The following is a 26,343-nucleotide window of genomic DNA, read 5'->3' on the forward strand; positions in this document are numbered from 1 at the left end:
GGACCTCCCTTCCCGGAGAATGGCCCAGAGGTCTCCACAGGAACTCTTCCACGAGGCAGCCCAGCAGGTAAGTCTGGTATAGGGTGGTGATGGAGCTGCCAGAGGCGTGCGAGCCAGGTACCATCAGACAAGGAGCAGAGGGGGACCGTGGCAGCGCAGTATTTTCAGAGCAGTTATCCTTGAAGTTTATTTAGGCATTGAGAAGATGCTATGGACGACCTTTAGCCGCGTGCAGTTTCCTTGGGCATTCTCTGTAACGCACTTGGTCCTCCACCATCCACCCTAGCATGGGAAGTCTTCGACGAATGGAGCCCAGACTTCAGATGAGGTGAACTCTTTTTATTATCGAATCAGACCAACGTGAGAAGATGATCTTATTTCTAGAAAAGCTTATCTACGGTAGTTGCGGGAGGGGGAAAAGGGGTTTCTGGGTTCCCTGATGTCTGCTCATTTTTGTCTTCATTAAGTCCTTCTTGCTGGTTTTTAGTTATAGTAAATATCTCATGTGTAGTGGATATGGGATCGATGGATTGATCCCCTAAGAAATGGAAGGTGTTTGCAAGATCTCTGCCACCAGTGTTCACTCACCTTGGTGTTCCCTTGGCCCCTGGATTTCATTCATGCGTTGTAAAGAGGGTCAGGGAGGTGTTCCAGCATTATAAGAAGGCTCGTTCATACAGCAAGAGCCGGAAGTCAGGAGGTGGTAGGGGAGTCCAAATTAGATGTTAGCACTCTTCTGTGCACAGATGCTCATGCAGGAATGCTGCCTGGTGACTGGCAGGCAGTAAATGCTCAGTAAAATATACCTCTCCCTCATCAGGGCCAGCATTTATTTCTCTGACCTTGGCACTTACTGTAAATCTCCATGCTTAGCCCTAGGAGTGGTCAAGCTGCTTAGAAATGAATGATTAGGAACTCAGAATTGCCGCTCGTAGGTACTCCATCACAGGCGGGAGGTGTACCTCGGGGTACAGTTCTTGCTCAGTGTAATATCCTGGCTTCCACCTGTCACACTGCCAAAAGCCCAAATGAAATAGAAAGAGGTAATTACTGTCTGCTGGCATTATGGATTCCTGGGCAAAGAGGCTTTGGGCCATGTTCTTAGTGTGCCTGGGGACCCTAAGACAGTGGCTTTCTTTTTTTTTTTTTTTTAATTACTATTCACTTATGTATTTGTGTGTGCACATGCCACAGCAGGAGTGTGGAGGTCAGGAGACAGCTGATGGAGGTCAGGGCTCTTCGACCATGTGGGTCAGGCTTGACAGCATGCTCTTTTACGCCAGTCATCTCACTGGTCCTCAGAGAGCTTCATTTGTCAAGGGTCTCATATGTATTAGCTTGGACCAGCCTCTCACCTAGTTCCCCTGTGTTTTCTTTGGGTAGTAAGACTCTATATGTACCAGGCATGGTGCCTCAGGCCTGTAACCCAAGCATTTTGGGGACTAAAGCAGGAAGATTTTTGAGCTCATGTCCAGCCTAGGCACCTTAGAAATACTGTATTTTTAAAGGCCAGGGGTGGAGGTGAGGATAGGGGTAGGGGCACTATGTGATTTTTCTCAACATTTATTTATGGACTTTTTTTCTTGAGACAGGGTCTCTCTGTGTAGCCTTGGCTGTCCTGGACTCACTTTGTAAACCAGGCTTGCCTTGAACTCACAGAGATCCACCTGCCTCTGCCTCCCCAAGTGCTGGGATTAAAGGTGTGCGTCACCATGCCCAACTGCTTATGGCCTATTCTTAATAGTGGGCACTGTGTTGATCATGAAAAAGAACCCCAGGTGGGAAAGTGAACCCTAAAAAGAGTCTAAGAGGATAAACAAATCTGTGTGAGGGAACCTGGCCAACCAGGCTTAGGTCTGTTCCTCTTTCCCCAGCTTAAAACTTTCAGTGGCTCCCTGTATCTACCACAAAGCTGGGAGTCCTCACTCTAGGCACTGTGCAGTGTGACATGGCCTGCATTTTTAACATCTTCTTCTTTGTACTCCACCTCTCAGGCGGACCACGCCATCCCCCAGTGCACGCACCTTCCTCTGGTCTTAGCTGATTATTTCCCACTAGACTGGTTCTTGTTGGAACTCTCCCAGTACCTAGGCAGGGCCTGGCATTTAAGTGGACAGTGAACATTAGTTTGACTGACCAAATGAACAAGCACCAGACAGTCGCAGTGCAGAGCCAAGCATTTTAAGTTCCCCAAGAGAATGTCTGCTTTAAAAATGCATCCAAAGACCCTTTCGTCTTGTTCTGCCCCTAAACATCAAGGGCTATACAGTGTTCAGTGTCAACGCCTTTGGTGTTCACATTACAGAAACACTGAGGTGCATCACTTTAAAAAAAAAAAAAAGTTTAGTTTTTTAAAATTATGTGTATGTATGTGTCTGTGTTTGCATCTGTGCATGTGAGTGCAGTGCTGGCGGAGGCCAATAGGGTTGGGTCCCCAGGAGCTGGAGCTACAGATCCTACGAGCTGCCAGTGGGTACAGGGAACCAACCTCCTCTACAAAAGCAACGCAAGCTCTTACCTCCATCTATCCTGCCCTCCATCCCTGCGTCTCCCTCTCTCCTGCCTTGTCTGGGGTACCATTTCTTGCCTGCTCATACCCTCCTAACATCTGTCTCTGTTGTTGGGAAGTGGTTCTTTTTACAGCACTGCCCTGTGTGTGTGAGTCCTCAGCTAAAAGCCTTTAAGCAGCTTCTCTTACCTCAGTTTCCAGTTTAAAGTTTCTGTCTTGGCCCTCCGACCCACTGAGATATGACCAGCCTATGCCTCCCATTGTATGGTTGTATAGACTGCGCTTGCATCGCAGCATGGCAGTGGGCTGTTTCTGTCTTCTTTTCCTTGGGGGAGTTTGCGAGCATTCTCAATACGTGGTACTAAGCATGGAGTCTAGGCAGTGCCCACTCGCCCTTGCTGGTTGTATGTCTGGGATAGGATAAATTACCATTTGCCTCAGGTCTTGAAGTATTGGAAAATGCATCTTAGACGAGATAGGAAGAAAATTACGGTAACCACCAGTTAGTAAACAGTTTCTTATTCTAAGCAGGTAATATGCTTTATTTTTATATTCTGGGATGGATCCAATTACTTTGGTTTGATTGACAAGGACTGGAGTTCCTTGAGTGCAGGCGTGTCTGGGGCGAAGGCCAAGCTTTTGTCTCTTCTGGCTTATGCCTTCTGCTCCGAATTTATGAACAAATCCACCCAGATAGTAAATCAGGGGCGTCTTTGAGAGCCAGGGGGTAACGGACAGTAAATCAAGGATCTCTGTGGGAGACAAAGAGTAGCAAGGTAGCTAATGTTTTTGAAGCTCAACTCTGGCAGTGGCTGGCCCACAGTAGACATCCTGTGACCACTTTCTGTAACCTTGACCCCAGCTGTGGTGGTTGGGAATTCTGTGAAGAGCTTTGGGGCCTGTATAACATGGGATTAAGTGGGCAGAGGCCAGGGCTAGTGTGTGCTGTGTAAAACCCTTCCGTCTTGACCTCCTGTTCCTCTACTGCCATGAGTAGCGGCCTATGAGTTCCCCAGAAAGTGAGTGACTGGATTTGTGTGTGTGTGTGTGTGTGTGTGTGTGTGTGTGTGTGTGTGTGTGTGTGTGTGTTGAACTCGCTGAGATGGGTTGTAGATCTAAGCGCCAACAGACTGGTGGTCAAGGTTGCATGTGCAGCCTGGGCTCCAGAGCTGACTCTACAATTTTGTTAGTTTGGACAAGTCTCTTAACTTCATCAAGTCTCTATTGCCTCACCTATGACATGGCTATACTGACTGAACCTACTCTAGAGGCTTAAGAAAAATAAAGGAGATGATCCATGCAAATTATCGCCTGGGACTTGGTTCACAGTGTCATTCAGTAGGCGTTTGTAAAGCTAAGGCGGGGAGGCTGCATTCAGTTCATGGGGTACCCGTATACATGATCAGAAGGGCCAGCTGGCAATTGGATGCGTGATGTAGCACAGCAAAGTCAGGAAGAAAAGGGCAGCGATGCCAGATCCAGAGTGACACCAGGGAGGGAGTGCTTCCCAGCGTCTATTCCTGCCTGGGTCCTAGCCTGTGGACACTCCTGCCCCTGCCCCCTTGTCACCTGTGCTGGTTGCCCACCAGTCCCTGACTTTTGGCTCCTTCCCTTCTGTTTTCTCAATTCCACCTAAATTAGCTTGACCAGTAAACAGAAAGAAAGTCTGGCCAAGTTTGAATCCAGTGGTGAGCCGGAAGGTAGCACCAGTAAAAGAGGTGCCTTACTACTGCTGTGATGGAACACCATGCCCAAAAGCAGCCTGGGGAGGAAAGGGTTGATTTTGCTTACATTTCTATCTCACAGTTCATCATCTAAGGCAGTCAGGGCAGGAACTCAAGCAGAGCAGGAACCTGGAGGCAGGAGCAGATGCCGTGGAGGGGTGCTGCTTACTGACTTGCTCCTCATAGCTTGCTCGGCCTGCTTTCTTTTAGAACCCAGGGCCACCAGCCCAGGGGTGGCCCCACCCACAACGGGCTTGGCATGCCCACACCAATCACTGATGATTAAAATGCCCCATAGACTTGCCTACAGCCTGAACTTTGGGAGGCATTTTCTCAGTCAGGATTTCTTCCTCTTAGATGACTCTAGCTTGCGTCAAGTTGGTATAAAATCTAGACAGCACAAGAGGAAAATCAAATCAAGCTTGTCAGGTGATGGGGGTCCTCAGAGATCCTATGGCCCAGTCCTTTGTTTAGCATGTCAAGGAGTAAGCCCAGAGATGTCAACGGTTTTGCCCCGAAGCACACGACAAGAAGTGGCAGGGCCAAGCTGAGACCAGTTAATGACTTTGTAATGCAGTCAGGGCTGTTCTCGGCTCCAAGTGACAGCATTATACCAACCACCCATTGGTGCTGTATCATAACAAACAAACACCTTTGCTCCTATTTCTGAGTCCTTGATAGCCAGTCCACAGGGGAAGCACCAGGTTTAGTCAGATGGCCAAAGGTAAGAGTCAGAGGAAGCCAAACACTAAGGCTTTTACTGGGGGTTCTGCAGAAAGAGGGATGCAGGATAGATTGAATAGTTGGAAATGGGCCAGGCTGAAGAATTTCTCTGGACTCTGTATTATAGGGATGGTCTCTAGTTGCCTAGTAACCGGCCCTGGGATAATTCAGGTCCAAATACTGGTTCAGGAGTTAGTGACTGCAGCTATACACTGAGAATTGATTGGTTTGCATACAAAACCCTGCTCTGAGCCCTTGCTCTCTAAGCTAGCCAGCAGGATTTGACTTTGCCTACTTGTGACTGGGTGGCTTGGGTTACTTGAAACATTTGCATTGCCTTTTGTTACATCTCATGCCTGGCCAGAAGCAGGGGGGATAAAAGCTGTCTTTGTCATTATATGACAGATTGGAGTTTGCAAGGAGTCTAGGTGTTAATGATGCCAAAGCACTGTTCTTGTTCTTTAAGTGAGGGGCCACTGGGTGGTGCTTAGACTGTGGTCTGACTTCCTACAGGGGCAGCAAGCTGAGGTTTAGCTTCCCTTTATGTTTTTCCTGACCAAAATATATATTTTTTTTTCATGAACAACAACAAAAAATTAAATAAAAGGAGGAGGAAAAGACTACTCCTCAAGGATAGAGAAGATTTTTATTGTAGATATGAGGGAGAAAGCGGGCAGAGGAAAGAGTCCAGGCTGAACGTGGCCTTTAATCCCCGTATTCGGGGAGGCAGAGGCAGGTGGGTTGCTGTGAGTTCGAGGCCAGCCTGGTCCTCAGAGCAAGTTCCTGGACAGAGAGAGAGAGAGAGAGAGAGAGAGAGAGAGAGAGAGAGAGAGAGAGAGAGAGAGAGACAGAAACAGACACAGAGACAGAAACAGAAACAGAAACAGAGACACAGAGAGAGACAGAGAAGAGAGAAGAGAGAGAGACAGAAACAGAGACACAGAGAGACAGAGAGACACAGAGACAGATAGAGAGATAGAGGCAAGTGGCTCAGTTAGTACTCTTAGCCACTGAGCCATCTCTCCAGCCCTGAGAAGAAAATTTTCTTTTAAAAAAATTAATTTGTAATAGGTTTAATATACCTGACTATTAGAGATATTTGGTTGAATGATACTGAGATGTGTAAATTTGTGTAGCATAATTCACATTGCTCTGAATATACAGCTATAGTGCTTAAACTATTATCCTGAACAAACATCTAATATAGGTGCTTAATACAGTTCCTCATCTTCTAGTGACTGCCAACCATGAAGTTATTCCATTGCTACTTTGTAACTACAATTTTGCTATTGTTATGGGTCATAAGGTAAATATGTGTTATACAGGATATCTGAAATGTGGCCCCCAAAGAGGTCACGACCCTCACATAACAAACCACTGGCCTAGAGGCTTTCTGGAGAGCTACTGATCTTCAGTCCATGTGTTTCTGATAGCAGCAAAGCATGCTGGGAGCAGAATAGGTGCTTACACCCCAAGAAGCTGAGGCAGGAAAGCAAGCAGCCCTGTGTCTTCCCCAGTCCTTTTCATCCAGGCTGACAGTGGAAGGTGCTGTCTATGCTGGGGAAGGGCCTTCCTCCTTCAGTTACTCTGTCCTGGAAATGCCGTCCCACAGGACCAAGTCTACAGCCAGTCCAGGCAGCAGTCAAGAGCAACTGTCAACCACAGGGGGCGTCCTCCTCCCTAAGGAGCCCAAGACTCACAGCTTAAGGGTCCCCATCGCTCTGCTACATGGGAACCAAAAGCTTGGGTGTGTAACATGTGGGTGTTGGGCACCCCAACCATGCCAGGTCTTATGTACACGCCCCTTATTTTGTCCCCATGGGCAAAAACAAACCTCTTATTTTTATGGAAATTCCGTGATGGTCCCTTCTGAATCTCCCAGGCTCCTAAATCACACCTGTGGTTGCCATGGAGACCTAGCACCCTTCTGTGAGAAGGGAACAACTGTGTCCTTGCTCTAACAGGTACTCCCCTGTCTACAGAGTTTCAACCAGAAGAAACCAATGTCATAGCTCATTTGAGACATCTTAACTTTACCTGGTTATTGCTTAATGAAATGGAGAACAATGGCAAGTTACAGTTCATTTTAAAGGCACAGAAATTGTGGGGGCCAGGCATTTGCTCTACAAGGACCTCCCAAAATGCATTTAAAATGCGGTTCAGAAGGCGGACACTGAGACTCCATCCACTGAATGCTATAAACAGATCACTCACAACAGCTTAGCAAAATCAAACGGAAAAGCCCCACTCTGCTTAAAGCCTTTCTAATATGTAGTAACTTTTCTTTTTTTCCCCCCTTTCTTTTTTCTTTTTGGTTTTTTTTGTTGTTGTTGTTGGTTTTGTTGTTGTTGTTGTTGTTTTGTTTTTTGAGATAGGGTTTCTCTGTGTAGCCTTGACTGTCCTCCTGCATTTGCTTTGTAGACCAGGCTGGCCTCGAACTCACATTGATCCGCCTGCCTCTGCCTCCCAAGTGCTGAGATTAAAGGCGTGCGCCACCACGGCCCGGCTCCATAACTTTTTCTTTAAATAAAAGCTGAGTGTTTTTGTCATTGAACTACTTTATGTATGTCGGGAGAGATGCTCCTAAGTGTACACCAGGGCACACCGTCAAAACCCCCCTCTCCCCTGCCAACAGATGCTTTCTGGTTTCTAGTTCCTCCTCCCGTTATCATTATCACTTTAAATCAAACACAGACGCCTCCGTTTCTGGGTTATTAGTTTTACTATCAGTTTACTTGTCGTTTCCTGATACCAAAATAATAAGACGTAGGCCACCCTCCCTGCACACCCCCTCCCCCCGCTTCTCTCACATTTCTGAATTCTGGCAGCTGGATTGTTATTGGCATCGTTGAGGTTTCTATAGTCCTGTGTTTTCTGTAGCTGCAATGAGCATTCTCCTCTTTAATATAGTTGGTTCTGAAAGTTTTAAACCGGCAAACAGTGTATATGTGGTGAGGTTGTGTAAAGGGAACTTTTATTCTCCTGGCTCAATTGTTGTCTGGGAGGCTCACTGCCTCCTTCTGCTAACCTAGGCCTACTCCTGGAAACTTCTAGCCTCCGTACAATCTAACTTATGCCTGCAATGTTCTCAGGCTCTGAGACTCATTGTTCTTTCTGAGCCCTGGGCTGGCTGCTTCCACTCAGCTGTTCTGGCTCAAACCCCTCTCCCAGCTGCTTTACTTAATCTGGCTTCTCTCTTGGCCCCAGAATTGCTCTGCTTGGCCTCAGACTAACTCAACAATCTGCTCTAGTTTTCTGGCTCCTTCTCATTCTCTGGCTCATTCCATCTTCACCTGAGTTCTCTCTCTGCAACCCATCTCTCTGTTATTGTCTTGGTAAAACTGCCTCTTAAGTAGCTTCCCTTTCCTCTCTCTTCTCATGAGAGTTGGGTGTATCCTATTCTGTCAAGTCTTTGCTGATTTGTCACCTTTTCTGCCACTCAATTGGACATCACTTTGAAACATGGGTGCTTCCTTCTACAAACTAACTTTACCTTTGTTTGGGATTAAAAGCATGTATCACCATGCCTGAATCTAAGCTTTCCTTTCCTGATACTTGCTCTATACCAGACTGGCCTCAAGGTCAGTTCAAACTCAGATCTGTTTGCCTCTGTCTCCTGGATTAAAGGCATGTTTGTATTCCAGCTGGATCACCAGACCTAGAAGATCTTTGGATGTGATCTCTTGCCAGAACAATCATGTTCTGGGTTAACATTCCTCTACAGTGTTCAAAGCCATGAAGTTCCTACCCACATTCTGGCGAATAGGCCTGGGGAAGCCTTACAGATAGAGTCTTTGACCATTCTGTGAAAAGAGGTGGAAGGATCCCCACCTCATCCTGAACTACTCAGTCATGGCTGTCACCGAGTGCTTCCTTTCTCAAGGTGAAAAGTGTCCTGAGTTTGAACCAGCACTCTCCAGGCTGACGTCCTAGAGTGTGAGGTAAAGGCTTTCCAAGTCTTCAGAGTGGAAAGATGAGCACAGCCACACAAGCATTCACAGGGTAGACCAGATGGACACAGTTAGGCCCAGAGTTCTAGGGCCCACATTTGAGAAAGAAAAGGACATCTTGCCTTTAAGTGAGTATGGCACAGGGCAAAGTACACATCCCACAGTCTGGGAACCCATTGGAGCCCCAGCTGGAAGACTTGGGGCTCCCAGGCATCTTCTCAGCTCTAGACAGCTCCATCCCACCTGTCTTCCCGGGCTGTGAGGATTGAAGAGGAAGCAGACAGTTAACTAGTTCCATTGCTGATGGCTACAGTTATATCACTGTTTCGAATAATAATAGACCCATAATAGGCCCCGGCAGGAAGCTGACACGGGTAGAGACAAGATGTCGGGCTGTGTCCTGAATTTTGAGACTGGGGTCTTAGTAAACAATCCTGGGTTCGCCAGCCCTGTTCCTTGGCACTGTTGCTCAAGGACAATCTCAGGTGACAGAGTCCTTGCTCTGAGCCACATCGGTTGTTGGCTTTGAGAAGCTTCCAGATGTGTGGTTTGTGGAAGAGAGATCAATTAGTAATGAATAAACATAGGCGTCAGCAGAGCTGGGAACCGGCAGCTAGTGCAGGCCAGAGTCTCACAGGGCCTTCTGCACACACCAGCATAACTGACTCTCCAGGGACTTCTTGAGGCCTTTTCCTTCCCTCCCTTCCTCCCTCCCTTCCTCCCTCCCTCCCTTCCTCCCCCCACCCCCCTCCTCCCCTCCTCCTTCTTCTGCCCTCTCTCACTCTTTTCCTCCTTTGCACTCTTCCTTCTTTCTTTTCCCTTCTCTTAAATATCTTTTAAAAATAAATGTTATTATTTGTGTGTGTGTGCTTGAGAGAGAAAGAGAGACAGATAGACAGAAACAGAGAAGGGCGGGGGGCACACATGCCATGGCACACATATGGAGTTCCAAAGACAGCTTTCAGGAAACCACTCTCTCTTTTTGTTATGGATCCAGGTATGGAACTCAGGCCATTAGGTTTGTGCAGCAAACACTGTTAACTGCTGGTTCCATATTTTTTTTAATTTGTTTTTTGTTTTTTGTTTTTCGAGACAGGGTTTCTCTGTGTAGCCTTGGATATCCTGGACTTGCTTTGTAGACCAGGCTGGCCTCAAACTCACAGTGATCTCCCAAGTGCTGGGATTAAAGGTGTGCACCACCATACCCGGCTCCCCAAATTAAAAAATATTGATTAATATAGAACATATGTATGAGGTATAGCACCATATTATTTAAATGCACAATGAAATAATCATATAGGGTAGATTAGCATTTCCATGTCAAACACCAATCATTCGTGTGCTGGAGACCTTTAAGGTCCTCTCTTTGGGAATGTGTAGCCAATCTTTGCAGCCTATAGTCACCCCTGGTGCTATGAAACACTCGGGCAAGTTCCTCTTCCCTGACCTTATATCCTGACATCCCATTATCCAAACTCTCTTCATCCCTCCCCTGCCCTTTCTCCCCCCATTCCTCCCCTGTCCTCTCTCTACCTCCTCCTTCCCTGCTTCTAGTGAGGAGACTCACTTTGAGTCTCTTCCTCCGTCTGTTACTGTGGGGTCATGAGTCTATGGGGGCCATACCTATTCAAAACCACCACGCAGTCTGTCCCAGAGGGAAGTCAGGGCAGGAACTGATGCAGAGTCCACGGAGGAATGCAGCTTACTTATTTGCTCCTAATGGCTTGCTCAACTTGCTTTCTTTTAGCACCCAGGACCACCTGTTCACAGGGGTTTGGACCCTCCCAAGTCAATTATCACTCAAGGAAATGCCCCGCAGGCTTCTCTATAGATTTATCTGGTGGGGGAATTTTCTCAGGAAAGTTTTTCTCTTCCAATATGACTCTAGTGTGTGTCAAATTGACATAGACACCAGCCAGCACAGGGCTTGTAAATTCTTTTATTTTTTAATTGGAAAAATGAGCAGGGAACCCACTGAACACTCCCTCTCTCCTTCTCTCTCCCTTTCCTTCTCTGTCTCTGTCTCTGTCTGTCTCTCTGTCTCTCTCTGTCTCTCTCTGTCTCTCTGTCTCTCTCTCTCTCTCTCTGATAGCACTGAAGGCAAGATCCTAGGCTCTTGGAAAGAAAGGAGGTGTAGGAGACACATGTCAGTGTTCAGGCAGAGAAACAAACTGCTCAGGTCTTTTAAACCAAACTCTCTGGTGACAGAGGTATGGGAAAGGCTGAAGGAATGACAAGTGCCCAGCCATCAGAAGGAGCGAATGCTAGAAGCTGCCCCTCATCCGGAGGACTGAAGAGGATAGGCATTGCTGGGAGCCAGAGATATTGCCTGAGTGGGTGGGGCCCCAGTCCACCAACCCAAAATCCACTGTTGCTTCTAATTACGTCCATTCCAGTCATGTGATCCCACCTGCAAAGGGGCTGGATGTTTGCTGAACAATTAGCTACATATGGATGCGACAACCCCTGCTACTAAGAGAAAATAGGGATCCCTTTATAGAGTCATTCCTCACACCCAGGGGTGCGGGCGTGTGTGTGTGTGTGTGTGTGTGTGTGTGTGTGTGTGTGTGTGTGTGTGTGTGTGTGTGTATGTGAGAGAGAGAGAGAGAGAGACGGGGTGGGGGGGATGGATAGATAGATAGATGGTAGATAGATTAGATAGATGATAGATAGATGGTAGATAGATGGTAGGTAGATAGATGGAGGTGTGTGCCTGAGATAGGGTCTCTGAGCTGAAAGCCTGTTCTATCTAGGTAGCCAGTGAGTTCCTGGCATCTCCCTGTCTGCTTCACAGTGCTACACTTTCAACATGTGCAGCCACATACAGCTTTTCATGTGAGTGCTGGGGATTTGAACTCACGTTCTCGTGCTTGCATAGCAAATACCCCTACCCACTGAACCATCTTCCCAGGCCCAAGGTGGGGATTGTTTATGTTTTACTTTTACGTTTGGTCTCTCCTTCCCCCCTCCCTATTGGCTGCTCACAGACTTCCCTATGTTCTTTGCAGGGCATCCTGGCCCAGCCCCGGCCTTGGTGGAAGATCCAGCTGTTCATGTGGGAACCGGTGCTGTTCGGGACCTGGGACGGTGTGTTCACATCCTGCATGATCAACATTTTTGGCGTTGTCCTTTTCTTGAGGACCGGCTGGCTGGTGGTGAGTGATGAGCAGGTGACAGGAAGGCCTATGGCACGGAAACGCTTCTCGGATCCTGCGATTTAGGGACTAGATTCCTGAAGCACAGATTCTCCTGAAACAAGGCAGGAAGCACAGTGCGTGTCTGACTGTGCTTTTAGAATGAGAATCTCGCGAGCCTGGGTCTCAGAGGTGCCCCAGCGAGAGAGCCTCAGGGTGGATCTGACTGTATGGGGTCCGGGTTCATTGTGGCACTAGATATAGGACAAGGATCATACAGATGGTGATTTTCAATCTAGTTTGTGACCCTTCTGGATTTTGTGGTGTTTGTCACTCACTTTGTGCTCCTCTGGTGCATCAGCTCCTCATGACGTGCTTGCTCTCACACACTGCTCCTGACCTTGTTCACACGGCTGCTCTGTTGGCGGTACAGGCTCCTATCTCTCAGGTACAGACTCTCTTGTACTAGATCCTGAGGGTTACTTTGCCTCCAGCGCAGGGAATAAAGGGCCTCTCCTTTATGCCTTGGGCAAAAGTATCCTAGCGCTTTCCCCTCATGCTGTACCTGCTCCCACAGTGAACCTCAATAGACTGAACAGGCTGCCCCGAACCAAAGACCACCCAGTTGAGAATTAAACACCAGTGTGTGCAGACGCTAATGCTGCCGATGGGATTGTAGAACACCAGGCTTGGTTCCTCTGGTGATGCAGTCTCACGTTCTGAGAGATCTCAGGAGCATTAGGGCCCTGAAGTGGATGCAAGGTGTCTCTGGGAAAGCTGCTTGGACGAGGAGGAGTTGCATTAGGCTTGGAGGCTGGATTGGGTTGGGTAGGTGAAGGGGGAAAGCAGTGCAGGGAAGAAATCGCCCACAAATGCTCTCCAGAGAAACAGCCAACGCTGTGGGATACACGCACGCACACACGCACGCACGCACGCACATCACCTGCATCGCCAGTAAGACATGAGTGAAGGCGAGGCATGAGAAGGTATTTCTGTGGCAGTCTAGACACAGAACGTCTCCCTTGGGAAGCCTCGGGCTTTGATCTTTTTCTTGTTTTTTTCTGAAGTTACTAGCATCAGTCCTGCCTCTGGGCTCTGCTGCATGCAGGGTTGGTTACAGAATGGCAGAAGGAAAGAAGATATGTTGACTATTATTTGATTTTTTTTTTAAAGAAATGGTTATCTGCTGGGTGGGGGCGGCGCATGCCTTTAGTCCCAGCACTCGGGAGGCAGAGGCTGGTGGATCCCTGTGAGTTCGAGACAGAAAAACCCTGTCTCGAAAAACCAAAAAAAAAAAAGAAAAAGAAAAAAAAGAAAGAAAGAAAGAAAAGAAATGGTTATCTCCTTCCCCAAAGTAAAGGTATATTCTGCGGTTGTGAGGTCCACATGCTCAAGGCTCCTGTGAGGCCACAATCAGGCCTCCCGGCCCATGTAAAGACTCCATTGGGTTAACCAAGTACTATTTGGCAGGCCTTGGCCACATCATGTAGTGTTCCCCCCAGGCCTTGGCCACATCACATGGTGTCCCATACACACCCCAGGGGTGGGGTGGGTGTCTCTTTTTGAGCTGTATACTTCCATCAAGAGAAAGCTCCTGCCTGCAATGGCAGCCATCGTCTCTTAAACATCCCAGTCTCAGAAATGATGTCCTACCACTTCCATGGTACCTTAAAAGCAGGTCAGTACACTATAAAACACAGTCTAAACAGAAAATATGTGCATGCTTAGTCAAAAGCTGTTAAGTAAATCCCAACTAATATGATCATTTGGACTGACATAAATTTTTTTCCTACTTTAAAAAATAAAGTGAGCCAGGCATGGTGGTGCACACCTTTAATCTCAGCACTCGGGTGGCAGAGGCAGGTGGATCACTGTGAGTTTGGGGCCAGCCTGGTCTACAAAGCAAGTGTAGGACAGCCAAGGCTACACAGAGAAACCCTATCTTGAAAAAACAAAAAAACAAAACCCAAAAAACAAACAAACAAACAAACAAAAAAACCAAAACCAAAAAAACCAAAAATAAACAAACAAAAAGTCACTAGGTGCAGCCTACATAGAACAGGAGACCACGCCAGGGTCAGGGACACCAGAGGCAGGGGTCATGGGCCACCGTTGAGCTTGTCTGTCCTTTTGCCCTAAAATAACCTCTGTCTTTCAGCTTTGCCATTGGTGTCACCTGAATATTTGATCATGAAAAGATAAATATGAAATGCCAAATAACGAGACAAAGTGTCCAGGGAATTGTATGAAAATTGAAGTAGATATAATGCTGCAAGCAGTTCTTAAATACAAAATATTGACTCTAAAACAACTCGGAAACTTAGTTTATAGACTGTTAAACAGTCTCCCTCAGAAGACCCAAGGCTGTTCTTGGGATGGGAAATTTATATTCACATGCAAACAGCTTTCAACTATGAACAAAAGAAGGGAATGGTTCTGTAGGCTAATATCAGCAAAGTCAGTAGTTAGACCGCTCAGACATCATGCTCAAGGACGTGTGTCTTGGGGACACCGGTATTTTGGGGAGCTGGGGCTGCACTCTGGGTGGAGAGAAGGGAGCCACACGGGTGCCTGGGTCAGTTCCTGTCAGCCCTTCTCCACCCTTGATGTCATCTCTACCGTCTTGCACTGCCGCCATGCCCAGGAGTTTAGCAGTATCCTTTGCCATCTGGCGGTGGCTGGGTTTTGCACACATTCCCACATGGCCACATGGCCGTTGGCATTTTCTTTCTGAAGGAAACTCACAGCTAGCTGTCCGGTCTAGACTTTGGGGAGATCCGGTGGGAGCAGTATTTACGAGCTGGGTACCAATAATTAGCATTAATAGTGTAACATTTATAGCAAAATAATATATAGCAAGGAAGGCTTGGGAAGCACTTAATGTGACAGGTGGCATTCAAAGCGCAGTGAATGTACTTTAATTCTCTAACATTTTTGTATTTCCTGACAGCTGTGGGACAGATATCATCTCTGTTTTATAGACAAGGAGACAGTTCAGAGCCGTGAAGTGGCAGAAGGCATGGCTGGGGAGCTATTTACTGTCTGCTCACATCGCACACAGTTGTCATTCAGAGTCCAGCTCTCTGCAGACAGATGCCCCCTTGGGGATGTTCCCCTTGCTCCTGTCTCCACACTAGGTCAGATGGGCAGAGGCCCTCTTTTTTTGTCAAAGATTTGTATGACTGGCAGTGACTACTGTTGCATTGTCCCACCTGTTTGTGGTACTTTGGTGCACCCTGCACTTCCTTCCTTTGTTTGTTTGTTGGTTTGTTTTTGTTTTTTGTTTTGTTTTGTTTGTTTGTTTTCTTTCTTTGTCAGTTTTGCATGCTGGACTTGACAAGTGCTTTATTGGCGGGCTCCGTCTTCAGCCCTGCATTTCATTTCTGTCCTGTTTTATTCTCTCCAGGACCTCGACGTAGTTAACAAAGCTACCTATAATTAAAAAACAAAACAAAACAAAACAACTCTTGAGAGAAGGAGGTCCTTGAAGGGGCTCTACTTGTTGCGTGAGCACTCCTAGCTGTCCAGGTCTCACTTGGAGGTCACTGCAATGTCAGTTGAACAGTGTGCCTCTCCCAGTGGCCTCAGAGGGGACAGTGGAGAGAGTCTTTTCTTGTGGCCCTACTGTGCAGCGGTGTTATAGCAGAAGGGGGTTTTTGCGAGAAGGAGAAAAGCCAGAACTGGCCCATTAGCGATCTACAGTTAATAGAAGGGTTATAAGGCAAACACCCTCATGGGTGCCTATAAAACCCCCCCGCAGAGATGAGCAAGAGCAGGGTTTCTTGCGGTGGGGGAGGTGCTCAGTGCTTCCACTGGGAGCAGCTGTACTGAGAACTCTGCCCCCTTCTGGTGCAGGGCAACACGGGTGTGCTCCTGGGCCTGCTCCTGGTGTCCTTCGTCATCCTCGTGGCGCTCATCACGGTGCTATCCGGCATTGGCGTCGCAGAGCGCGGCGGGATGGGCAGCGGCGGCGTCTACTCTATGATCTCCTCGGTCCTTGGCAGGCAGATGGGAGGCACAGTTGGGCTGCTGTACGTGTTTGGACAGGTGAGACCGCAGCACAAGCCGACTCTTTGCCGACGTCTCTCTTCCCTTCTTCATTTGACCCCGGGGAGGCAAGGGTGGGACAACGGTCCCTGGACCATGCTGGGCTTGCAGAAAGAGCTCGCACCAGCGACCCTGAACTCTAGAGCTCCTGTCTCCTCCCGCCGCTGCCTCATGAATGCCCGGTGTGACCAGGGGTGGGTGGTTGAAAAACAAAAACAAAAACAACAACAACAAAAAAATGTTACTTTAAATTTTAAACAGCAAAGGCAGGGCATCAGCATAAATACACCATATTTTCTAACAGTACAAAGCTGAGGGCATGAGCGTGTTTGTGTGTATGAGTGTGCATTGTGTGTGAGGGTATGCATGAGTGTGTGTGTGTGTGTGTGTGTGTGTGTGCTGTGTGTAGGACAGGTACATGGGAGGCTGCTCACTACTTGCTCAGAAAAGAAAAGTTGCTTTTTTGTTTTGTATTGCCCCCCCCATCCCCCCACCCGACCCCCATCCCCGAATCATGGTTTCTCTATGTAGCCCTGGCTGTTCTGGACTCACTCTGTAGACCAGGCTGGCCTTGAATGCACAGAGATCTGCCTGCCTCTGCCTCCAGAGTGTTGGGATTAAAGGCGTGTGTCACCACTGCCCATGTATTTTTATATTTAATTATACGCGCATGGTGGTGTTGGTGAGGCGCACATATGAGGGTAGTGCCCACGGAAGCCAGTAGAGGGTGTTGGAGTTAATAAGTTGTTGGCGTCCTTTGTAACGTGTAATGTAAGCTATTAAGCGTCTCCAGCCTGCATTTAAAAACTATTAGCAATAGATCTTTGAGCATTTCATGCAGTTTGTTTTGATCATATTCAAACACACCCCAGCTCTTTCCAGATTCATCCTTTTTCCTTACCCACTCAACTTTGTGTCTTTTCCCCATCTACATCCTAGGCCAGCCTTGAACTCGTGGTGAGCCTTTTGCCTCAGCCTCTCAAGTGTTGGAATTACAGGCCCATAACCTGAGTAGAATCATGATTTTAAAATCTTGCCACGTGGGCTGGAGAGATGGCTCAGCAGTCACGAAAGAACACTGGCAGCTTCCCCGGAAGACCTGGGTTTGATTTCCAGCACTCACCTCATGGTCAGGGGCTCTGGCTCCCTCTTTTGGCTTCCTTGGGCACCAAATACCCAAGTGGTACACAGACACACATGCAAGCAAAGCATCCATTAAAATTAATAAGTTAATAAAAAGCCCCACATGAAACAACAAAAACCTAAAATAAATAAATAAATAAATAAATAAAATCTTGCCACGTCCTATACACATTCTAACCCCCCTGCCTCACTTTTGAGGCCTGGCTAGCCACCTTACCCTACGGGACTAGACCCGTGGTCAGAGGAAGGGTCTGCAGCCAGGAGCCCTCCTCCCTCCCTGCTTCCCCCACCCGTGTCCATGTCAGGGGCCTCTTTGGGCTACTTGCTAGGATGTGGAAATGTCTGGCTTCAGCCTGTGTTGACTGTGTAAGAACATTTATCACAGCTGGGCCTGGTGGCACACATCTGTAATCCCAGCCAACACTCAGGGAGGCAGAGGCAGGTGGACCTCTGTGAGTTCGAGGCCAGCCTGGTCTATACAGAGAAACCCTGTGAAGAAGAAGAAGAGGAAGAAGAAGAAGAAGAATTATCACGTGGAGGATCAAAAGCTTTTCTAGACCAGGCAGAGAGGCCTGGAGTTTTCACTGTGGGAATGAGAACATCTAAAATCCACACCTGCTGCCTACTGCAGCCTAAACTAGGATTTGTGCTTGTAGGAGAGAGTGTGTAGGGGAGTGCCTATCTGCTACTCACGCACACCTGATTTGTGCTAAACAAATACCGTGCAGTGGGGGTGTTCTGTCTTCGAGTATGCCTCTCCCACTCTTTAAAATAGTGACTGCTCCCCCCCACCTTATATGGCAGGGAGTTTTTGGATGTGTCTATGCTGAGAATGGTAAAGGAAAAGAAAAGTCCCTGATCGTAAATGTTAGAAGGAAGTGGAAACACTTTTCCACTACAACGAGCCCTGGGAATGTTTGCATAAACCCAGTAACGCTTCCCAAGGGCGAGCATCTGTCCAGCCTGGATGCCTGATGCTCTGGGAAAGGCCTGGGGTTCAGCCCCGCCCTGTGTCAGCTGTCCAAAACCGGATGTGGGCTAAGCTAGCCAGCTCTGAGCTGGAAGAGAATATTCTTTCTGCATCCGGGGCTCAGTTTGTAACTGGGTACAAGGTGCTCTTGTCAGTACACCCCAAATAGATGAAGGCTTTCCAGCTTTGCAGTGATGGGTGTGTCCAGCGGTGAGAAATGTAAAGGCAATACTGTAATCGCTGATGGTGTGGTAGCTCTCTCTTCTCCCCACTCAGGACCTCACTATATAGTCTAGCCTATCTGAATGCTGCCAAGTAATCCAAGCTAATCTTGACTTTATAATCCTCCTGCCTCTGCCTTCTAGTGCTGGGCTATTGGACAAGTACACATCCCTAACTTGATACTTAACCTTAACAGTCGACTTGGTTGGATACAGAGGAAGTAAAGCCCACTTCCTGCTGAGCCTATGAAGGTAATCAACAGAACAGCGAAGAACTGCCCCGACTGTGGGCGCCACAGTCCAGTAAACTAGGGATCAGATTTACGAGGAAGTTGGACCTGATGACAGAGTCTTCCTCAGCAGGTGCATGGATGCCGACACCACCGCCCATGAACACCAGGCTCCGGCTTTGGCAGCCTTTCATTGCACACCCACTCTAGTGACCTCCAGAGAGCTCCCAGGCTTGGCTTCACATTGGCACTGAGTCTTTGTCGCTCTTGTTCTGAGACCATTCAGCTTGTAAATGACCATTGTGGGATTGCCTGGCCTCTGACTACATTCCCTTTAGCAGTTGCACATGCACCCACTGGTTCTGTTCCTCTACAGAACCCTGGCTGGGAGAGAGCCCTTATGCTTTTCTGTATTCACCCAGGGACTCAGACTTCCAGAGGGTGTGGTGACAATGTGCCATGTTGTCAGAGCCAGCCAAGTCAATAGGGCTTCTCCCAGCCAGATTTATCTGGGTTGGCCAGGTGTGGTGGCACACGCCTTTAATCCCAGCACTCGGGAGGCAGAGGCAGGTGGATTGCTGTGAATTCGAGGCCAGCCTGGTCTACAAAGCGAGTTCAGGACAGCCAAGGCTAACACAGAGAGACCCTGTCTTGAAAACAAAAACAAAACAAACAAACAAACAAAAAAACCCTGAAAACAGATTTATATGGGTTAAAGCGAGAGTGACAATGCAGGAGTCGTGGTCACAGACAGGACACTTGACAGCAACAGCCAACATCTCACACAGTAGCCACTGAGTGCTTGCATCATGCTTTGCAAATGGAGGCAATTGAAGAGGAGAAACAAACATTCAGGCTTTGGCCTGTATTTGTGGTGTGTGCACCAGTGTGCTTATGTGTTCACGTGTGTGTAGGTGCACGTGTGTATGCTTGTATGTGGAGACCTGAAGTTGACACTGGTGTTTTCCTCAGTTGCTCTTCATGTTATTTGTTTATCGAGGCTTCTTGCTGAATTCTGAATTTGCTAATTCCAGCTGGGAATCCTTGGCAACCCACTTCCCTTCGTGTGTCTCTGAGTGGAGTGCTAGGCTCACCATAGGCCCTGTGCAGTCTGTGCTTTACACACTGAGCCGTCTTCCCAGCCCAAATATTTTGTTTCTAAAGGCTGTTTGTAGGCTCAGTTTTCTTAACCAATATATTTTATTAACAACTTAGTGACCAAACATATGTCACTTATAACCCGACTAACCAAAACAATAGGAAATGAGGATTAATGGACACAATAACAAAACCTTAAGGATATCAGTTCTGAGGAATGATTCTCTGGGCATGAGCCGCAGGATTTCTTCTGCTGGAACCTGGGGTTACCAGAACCCAGAACCTCAGCAGGAGCCGGAGCCCCAAAGCCTTCCCTCAAGCGGTTCTCTCTAGGAGTGTCTTGAAGTGCAGCGATGAACAGCCAAAACTATCCCAAGTCTCGAAAACGCCCTGCCTCCTGTTCTGGGCTCATTTATGTATCTCTTTCCAGAGTCTGTTCAGGGGATCTTTTCAGCTGGCAACAATTAAGCTCCTGCACGAGGTGGTTGCTCTTCTAGTGAATTAACTTCACCTGTTCTCTCACGAGACTGTTCGATCCCACACTTGAGATCCTAAAAACAGGTTTATCTCTCCTTCAGCTGTTTGTATTCTTGGTGCAGGGACACATTTATAACCATGAAATGGTAGTAGAACCTGGATCCAGGTAATTGTGTAGCACTGTGGGTAAGTGGGATGTTTACTGAGCGACTGGGGGCGGGGTTGTGGAAGGGAAGTGTTGACTCTGTTCTTAGCAATTAAACTTTATTATGCAACCCAACTAGCTTATACAAGAAGGAAAAAGGTTAAAGGGACAAAAGAGTGAACCTTCCGGTAGCCGTTCCACGGGACGGGTCCTTAGGTGTCTCTCTGGCGTGCGTGCTGATCCAGCTTGTCCGCTGCCCCCGCACGCTCTCTCTGCAGCCGACTTTGTTATTCTCTCTTCCCCAACTCCCTCAGTCACGTGGGAAGGACCGTCTCCTTCTCCCGGTGAGGGTCCATTAGAAAGACAATAGCCCAGGTGGGGTTCCCAGGTCTGCTTCCTGAATTCCAGACCCAGGATGTCTCCACTCAGTCTGTCACAAGGTATTCATGGGGTGCCCCAAGGGTAAAGCCCGCCAAGACTGCTCCCACCTGTGACAAAGCTTACTCCTTCCCACAGGGAAGGGCTTGAATAAACTCAAACTGTATTTGTTCCTGGGATGATGGCAAGTGCTGGGCTGCACTGACAAGGGTGACCAGCAGAGCCCGGGGCTCAGTGAAGGGACCCACGCTGAGTGACTGAGGACTGTGCAAAGTGATGCTCATGCCATTAAAATTTTATTACATTTGTTTATTGTGCATGTGTGTGGGTATGCATGTGTGTGACTGTGCATGTGTATATATGTGCGTTGTGTGGGTGTGCATGTGTATATGTGTGCATTGTGTGGACGTGCATGTGTGTAGGATGCATGTGGAAGTCAAAGGACAACTTGCAGGGTTTGGCTCTCTCCTTCAACTCTGAGAGTACTGGAACTCAAACTCGGGTCATAGGCTTGGTGGCAAGTACCTTTACCTGATGAGCCGTCTTCCTGGCCTTACATGACACTGTGTCATTGTGTGGCTTTGTAGACCAGGTTGACCTTGAACTCACAGAGGCCCACCTGCCTCTGTCTCTCAAGGACTGGCATTACAACGTGCACAACCACAACCAGTTCATGTTATTCTTGACTATTTGTTTGGACCTGCCTTTCAAATATTTGCAAAAAAATGTAAAATCAGGACTCTAGACAAATGTAAGATAATCATGTACCAGGGCACATAGTATATCAGCGAGTACAGCCAGTACAATATTAGAGAGTACTAAGGAGTGAGGTGTGGAGAAGGGGTGAGGTGTGGAGGGAGCTGAGGTGTGGAGTGGGCTGAGGTGTGGAGGAGGGGGGAGGTGTGGAGGGAGCTGAGGTGTGGAGTGGGCTGAGGTGTGGAGAAGGGGTGAGGTGTGGAGGGAGCTGAGGTGTGGAGGAGGGGGGAGGTGTGGAGGGAGGTGAGGTGTGAAGGGGGCTGAGGTATGGAGGAGGAATGAGGTGTGAAGGAGGGGTGAGGTGAGGAGGGGGGCTGAGGTGTGGAGGAGGGTGAGGTGCAGAGGAGGGTGAGGTGCAGAGGAGGGTGAGGTGCAGAGGAGGGGTGAGGTGTGGAGGAGGGGTGAGGTGTGGAAGCCAGAGAGACAGCGATTAACTCTACACATTCACAGTTAGGCATGTTAATGAATAAGGGAAAGGACAAGTTTGTGGGGCTAAACATCAAACTAGCTACTGTCCTATAGACTGTGGCCCCTGATCCTTCGGGCTGTTTAGTCACTGGACAGAAATCATTTCTGTATCTACTATAGATTGGTAAAAATCAGTCTATAAGTTAGCATGTAACTTACTCAGTCTGGGATATTTAATGCCAATTTCATCAATAGTGAACAGTGAACCAGACTCTGACTTCACCTGGGTAGCCTGTGGGTGCACTTGTCACACATGATGTGCCACCCACTCTTCTTTATTCTAGTTCTAAATCTTACATTATTGGTTTGCTTGAGACGGGCTCGAGCTACTTAACCCTGGTTGGCCTATGTAGACTAGCTGGCCTTTCCTTTCAATGAACCTCCTGCTTCTGCCTCCAGAGTATGGGATACAGGTGTGCGCTAGATACTTAAAAATGATAATACTGCCAAGAATTGTGGTTCATGTCTACAATTCCAGCAATCAGAAGGCTGAGGCAGGAGGATTACTTTAAGTTTGAAGCGAATTCGGAATATATAGTGAGCTCCAAGTCAGTCTTGCCCGCAGTGTTAGACCCTGTCTTAAAGAACCAAAACCAAATGACACAAACGAAACCAAAACAACCAGACTCACAGGCCTGGGAAGATAGTTTACTCAGTAAAGTGCTTGCCTTGCAAGCTTGGGGTCATGAGTTTGATCCTCAGACCCAGTGTAAAAAACAGACACGGTGTGGTAGCACGCACTAGGAGGCAGAGGCTAAGAGGATCCATGGGGCTCCTGGTCAGTTAGCCTAGCCTACTTGGACAGTCCTAGGCCATTGAGAGACCCTGTTTTAAAAAGAGGTGGACATGCGCGCACACACATGCACACGCGTACATACATATGCATGCTCACACTCATTTACATATAGACGCTCACACACATACATATATGCATATACACACACAAGCCCTCTTTCACACACACACACACACATACAAATATACACACATATATCATACACACACTCACTCACATTTTATCTCTTCTGTCTCGCACACACACGTTAAAAATAGTGACATTCAAATGTTTGCGGGAGTGTGCTTCTGTGGCTCCTCAGACAGGGCCCTGTGTGCGCTTGTTTCTTGGAGAGATTTAGTTCTTGATTAATGAATGCAGGCAGAGAAAACCAAAGGCCTCCCAACCCAACATCCCTTAATCTCCCTGCCTTGGCCCATTCCTCTTACTCAAGATGTGGATGGTGAAATGCCTCCCTCCCCATCCTCAAGGAGGGGCACACACTGTGCGTGCATGTGTGTGCACTCGATCGTGCATGTGTGCGTGCCTGTGTGTGTGTGTGTGTGCGTGCTCCTGTTAGCAGGCAGGTCTGTTGCTGATGCCACTCCCGTTGCTGGCTCCTCCCACGGGGAGTTGCCCGGCAGTGTGTTGCAGGTGCCATGTACATCACTGGCTTGTCTGAGTCGATCTCGGATCTGCTGGACCTTAGGAACATCTGGGCAGTGCGAGGAATCTCCGTTGCTGTGCTTCTGGCATTGCTGGGCATCAACCTGGCAGGCGTGAAGTGGATAATCCGCCTCCAGTTGCTGCTGCTGTTGCTGCTGGCAGTCTCGACCCTGGACTTCGTGGTGGGCTCTTTCACTCACCTGGACCCAGGTAAGCTCCTGGAGTGCAGTGCTTTGTAGATGTGGATAGGTGCAGCTTGCAGAGAACCCTTCCCTCCCAGACACTGTGCCTGCAGGAGGGTGCGCTGCTCCCAATCAGGTGAACAGCTGCACCAAGGAGCAGCTCCCTGGACCCAGAAGCCCAGAAGCCCCTGCACACACACAGACACTCCACCCCCTACCCCACACAAACACACACACACAGATACAGACACTCCCCAGACACACACAGATACATACATTCCCCATACACACTCACATACAAACACGTACACTCACACACAGATACAGACACTCCCCAGACACACACAGATACAGACATTCCCCATACACACTCCTACACAAATATGTACACTCACACAGAGACACACACACAAACACATACATGCACATATAGACACACACACAGACACAGACACATACAGACATTCCCCATACACACACACAGACACGTACACTCACACACAGATACAGACACTCCCCAGACACACTTACACACAAACACACATACTCACACAGAGACACACATATACACTCACACACAGACATACACACATACACACACACATACACACACTTCATATATTTTCCATGATTCTCTTTTATTTCTTTCTATAAAAAATATAGATAACAATTTCTGCCAAACCAAAGCACCAGCAGGTGGGCAGAGACCAAACCCATGGCAATGAGCGGGACATTGAGTAAGAAAGAAATGTGAGGATGGAGAGGAAAACAGACTCTGATGCTATCAGACTGTTTTTTTTTTTTTTTTTTTTTTTTTTTTACGTTTTAAGAACTTGATGTAAATATAGTGTGTTTCTGGACATTTGTGGCCCCTGCCTGTAAATATTTGGGAGGCTGAAGCCGCAAGATTGTGAACAAAATGCTGAGTCCTTACTTTGGAAAACAAAGTAAGCTATGACAGATGTTGACAGCTGTCATTTCATAGAGATGGCAGCCAAAATGTTTTATTCTCCATGGCTTTATAGGCTAAATTATTTTTCAAAATAAAAATGTGTATCACTTAGCTAAGTTTGAAAAAACAGTCAGGTGGCCAGGTACAAAAGAGCTTTGGGGTAAAGTAAATGCTGTATCTTTTTCTTTTCTGTTTTTTATTTAATTTATTTTATTGCGACATCGTTTCTCTGTGTAGCTCTGGCTGTCTGGAGCTTACTATGTAGACCAGGCTGACCTCAAACTCACAGAGATCCGCCTGCCTCTGTCCCTCAAGAGCTGGGACTAAAGGTGTGTGTCACCATGCCCACAGGTATTGTAACTATCCGATGAACCCACCAGTGACTAACCCAATGGTTAGTCTAACTCGTGGGCTGTGACTCCTTTGGGGGTTGAATGATCCTTTCACGGGGGTCACCTAAGACCATCAGAAAACACAGATGCTTACATCACAACTCCTAACAGTAGCAAAATTACAGTTATAAAGTCACAATGAAAATAATTTTACGGTTGGGGGTCACCACAACATGGGGAACTGTATTAAAGGGCCGCAGCATTAGGGAGGTTGAGAACCATTGGCTAATCCAACCCAGGCTTTCCTCGTCCTCATGGAAGCATAGCAGCGTGCCTCCTACATCCCAGGCCCCTGAGTGACATGGAGGTCCGTAACTTTGCTACTCTCTGATTTGTGTTGTTTTAGCATCAGGGTTAACTACGCTTGTCCTCAGAGTGTGCAGCCATCACCAGGGTGTTGTAGAAAGGGCCTGATACTGTACACTCCAGGCTTTAAAGAGAGAGGAACATGGCGCCAACAGGCGTCTTTAGAACAAACTGCAGCCCAGACAGGGACCCGCGATGGTGGTGGGGGTGACAGTCACTGTGTCTGAGTACCTGCCGTACTGATACCCATTTTACCGGAGGCAAAGATGCTGTGTTTTGTATTAATGTATGGCAGAGCTGGGATTTGAAACCAGATATGACTCCATAGCTGAAACCTCCCTGGGGTAAAGAGAGGCCCGTTTCCACACACCATGCTTGTCTGTTCTCTGATTTCTCTCTTTGAGGTCCCCCCACCCCCATCCCCCCAAATTGTGTTCTTCCTGGTCTTGCCTTTACAATCAAACAAGCTGTGTACGCCACTGTACTTTTACTCTTTAATATATTTTTAGATTTTATTTTTCCTTATGTGAACGTATGTGTGTCTGGTGGTGTGAGAGTCACAGGTGTATGGGTGCCTGCTGGTATCACATCCCTTGGATCTAGAATTACAGACCGCTTGACCATGAGTGCTGGGAATCAAGCGCAGGTCCTCTGGGAGAGCAGCAAGTGTTCTTAACTACTGAGCCATCTCTGCAGCCCCCAGTCTTGCCTTTGAAAGGCTGTATGTAGACTGATCGGAGTTGAGTTGGCACATGCCTTTGTTTCTTCAGCTATTGTAGTTCCAATGCCAGGTATCACACATCCCCTGATGTTCCCCAGTGACACCCAGAAGGGCTGACTCCTATACGGAAGGGGTACTCAGGACTCGCCTCATGGCCAAGGGCCTGGCGATGGATCACCCTGGCTCCCCTGAAGTGCTGCAGCAAGCTCTGCTGGAAGGACGGGGTGCTTCTTCCTGGCCTTGCAGCACCCTGAAGCAGTGGCTCTCACACTGCGGGAGACAGACTGGCCTTGGGCCGCCCGACTCTATGAAGAGAGAAGCAGTTTACCGAGTCCCTGACTCCCAGGTGCCCTCCTCGCACAGACACAGTTGCTAA

At 48.0% G+C, this 26,343-nt stretch overlaps 1 protein-coding gene across 1 annotated transcript; it reads left to right on the forward strand.

Annotated features, from left to right (window-relative positions):
- LOC127193264 (solute carrier family 12 member 8-like) lies at positions 1-26,343 on the forward strand. The gene is made up of 5 exons (XM_051150544.1): positions 1-67; positions 11,915-12,061; positions 15,896-16,087; positions 23,393-23,624; positions 26,066-26,343. Exons 1-5 carry the CDS (start codon positions 20-22, stop codon positions 26,341-26,343), a joined length of 897 nt encoding a protein of 298 aa, XP_051006501.1. The 5' UTR covers positions 1-19.

Source organism: Acomys russatus, chromosome 8 (assembly GCF_903995435.1).
Source record: "Acomys russatus chromosome 8, mAcoRus1.1, whole genome shotgun sequence".
NCBI lineage: Eukaryota > Metazoa > Chordata > Mammalia > Rodentia > Muridae > Acomys > Acomys russatus.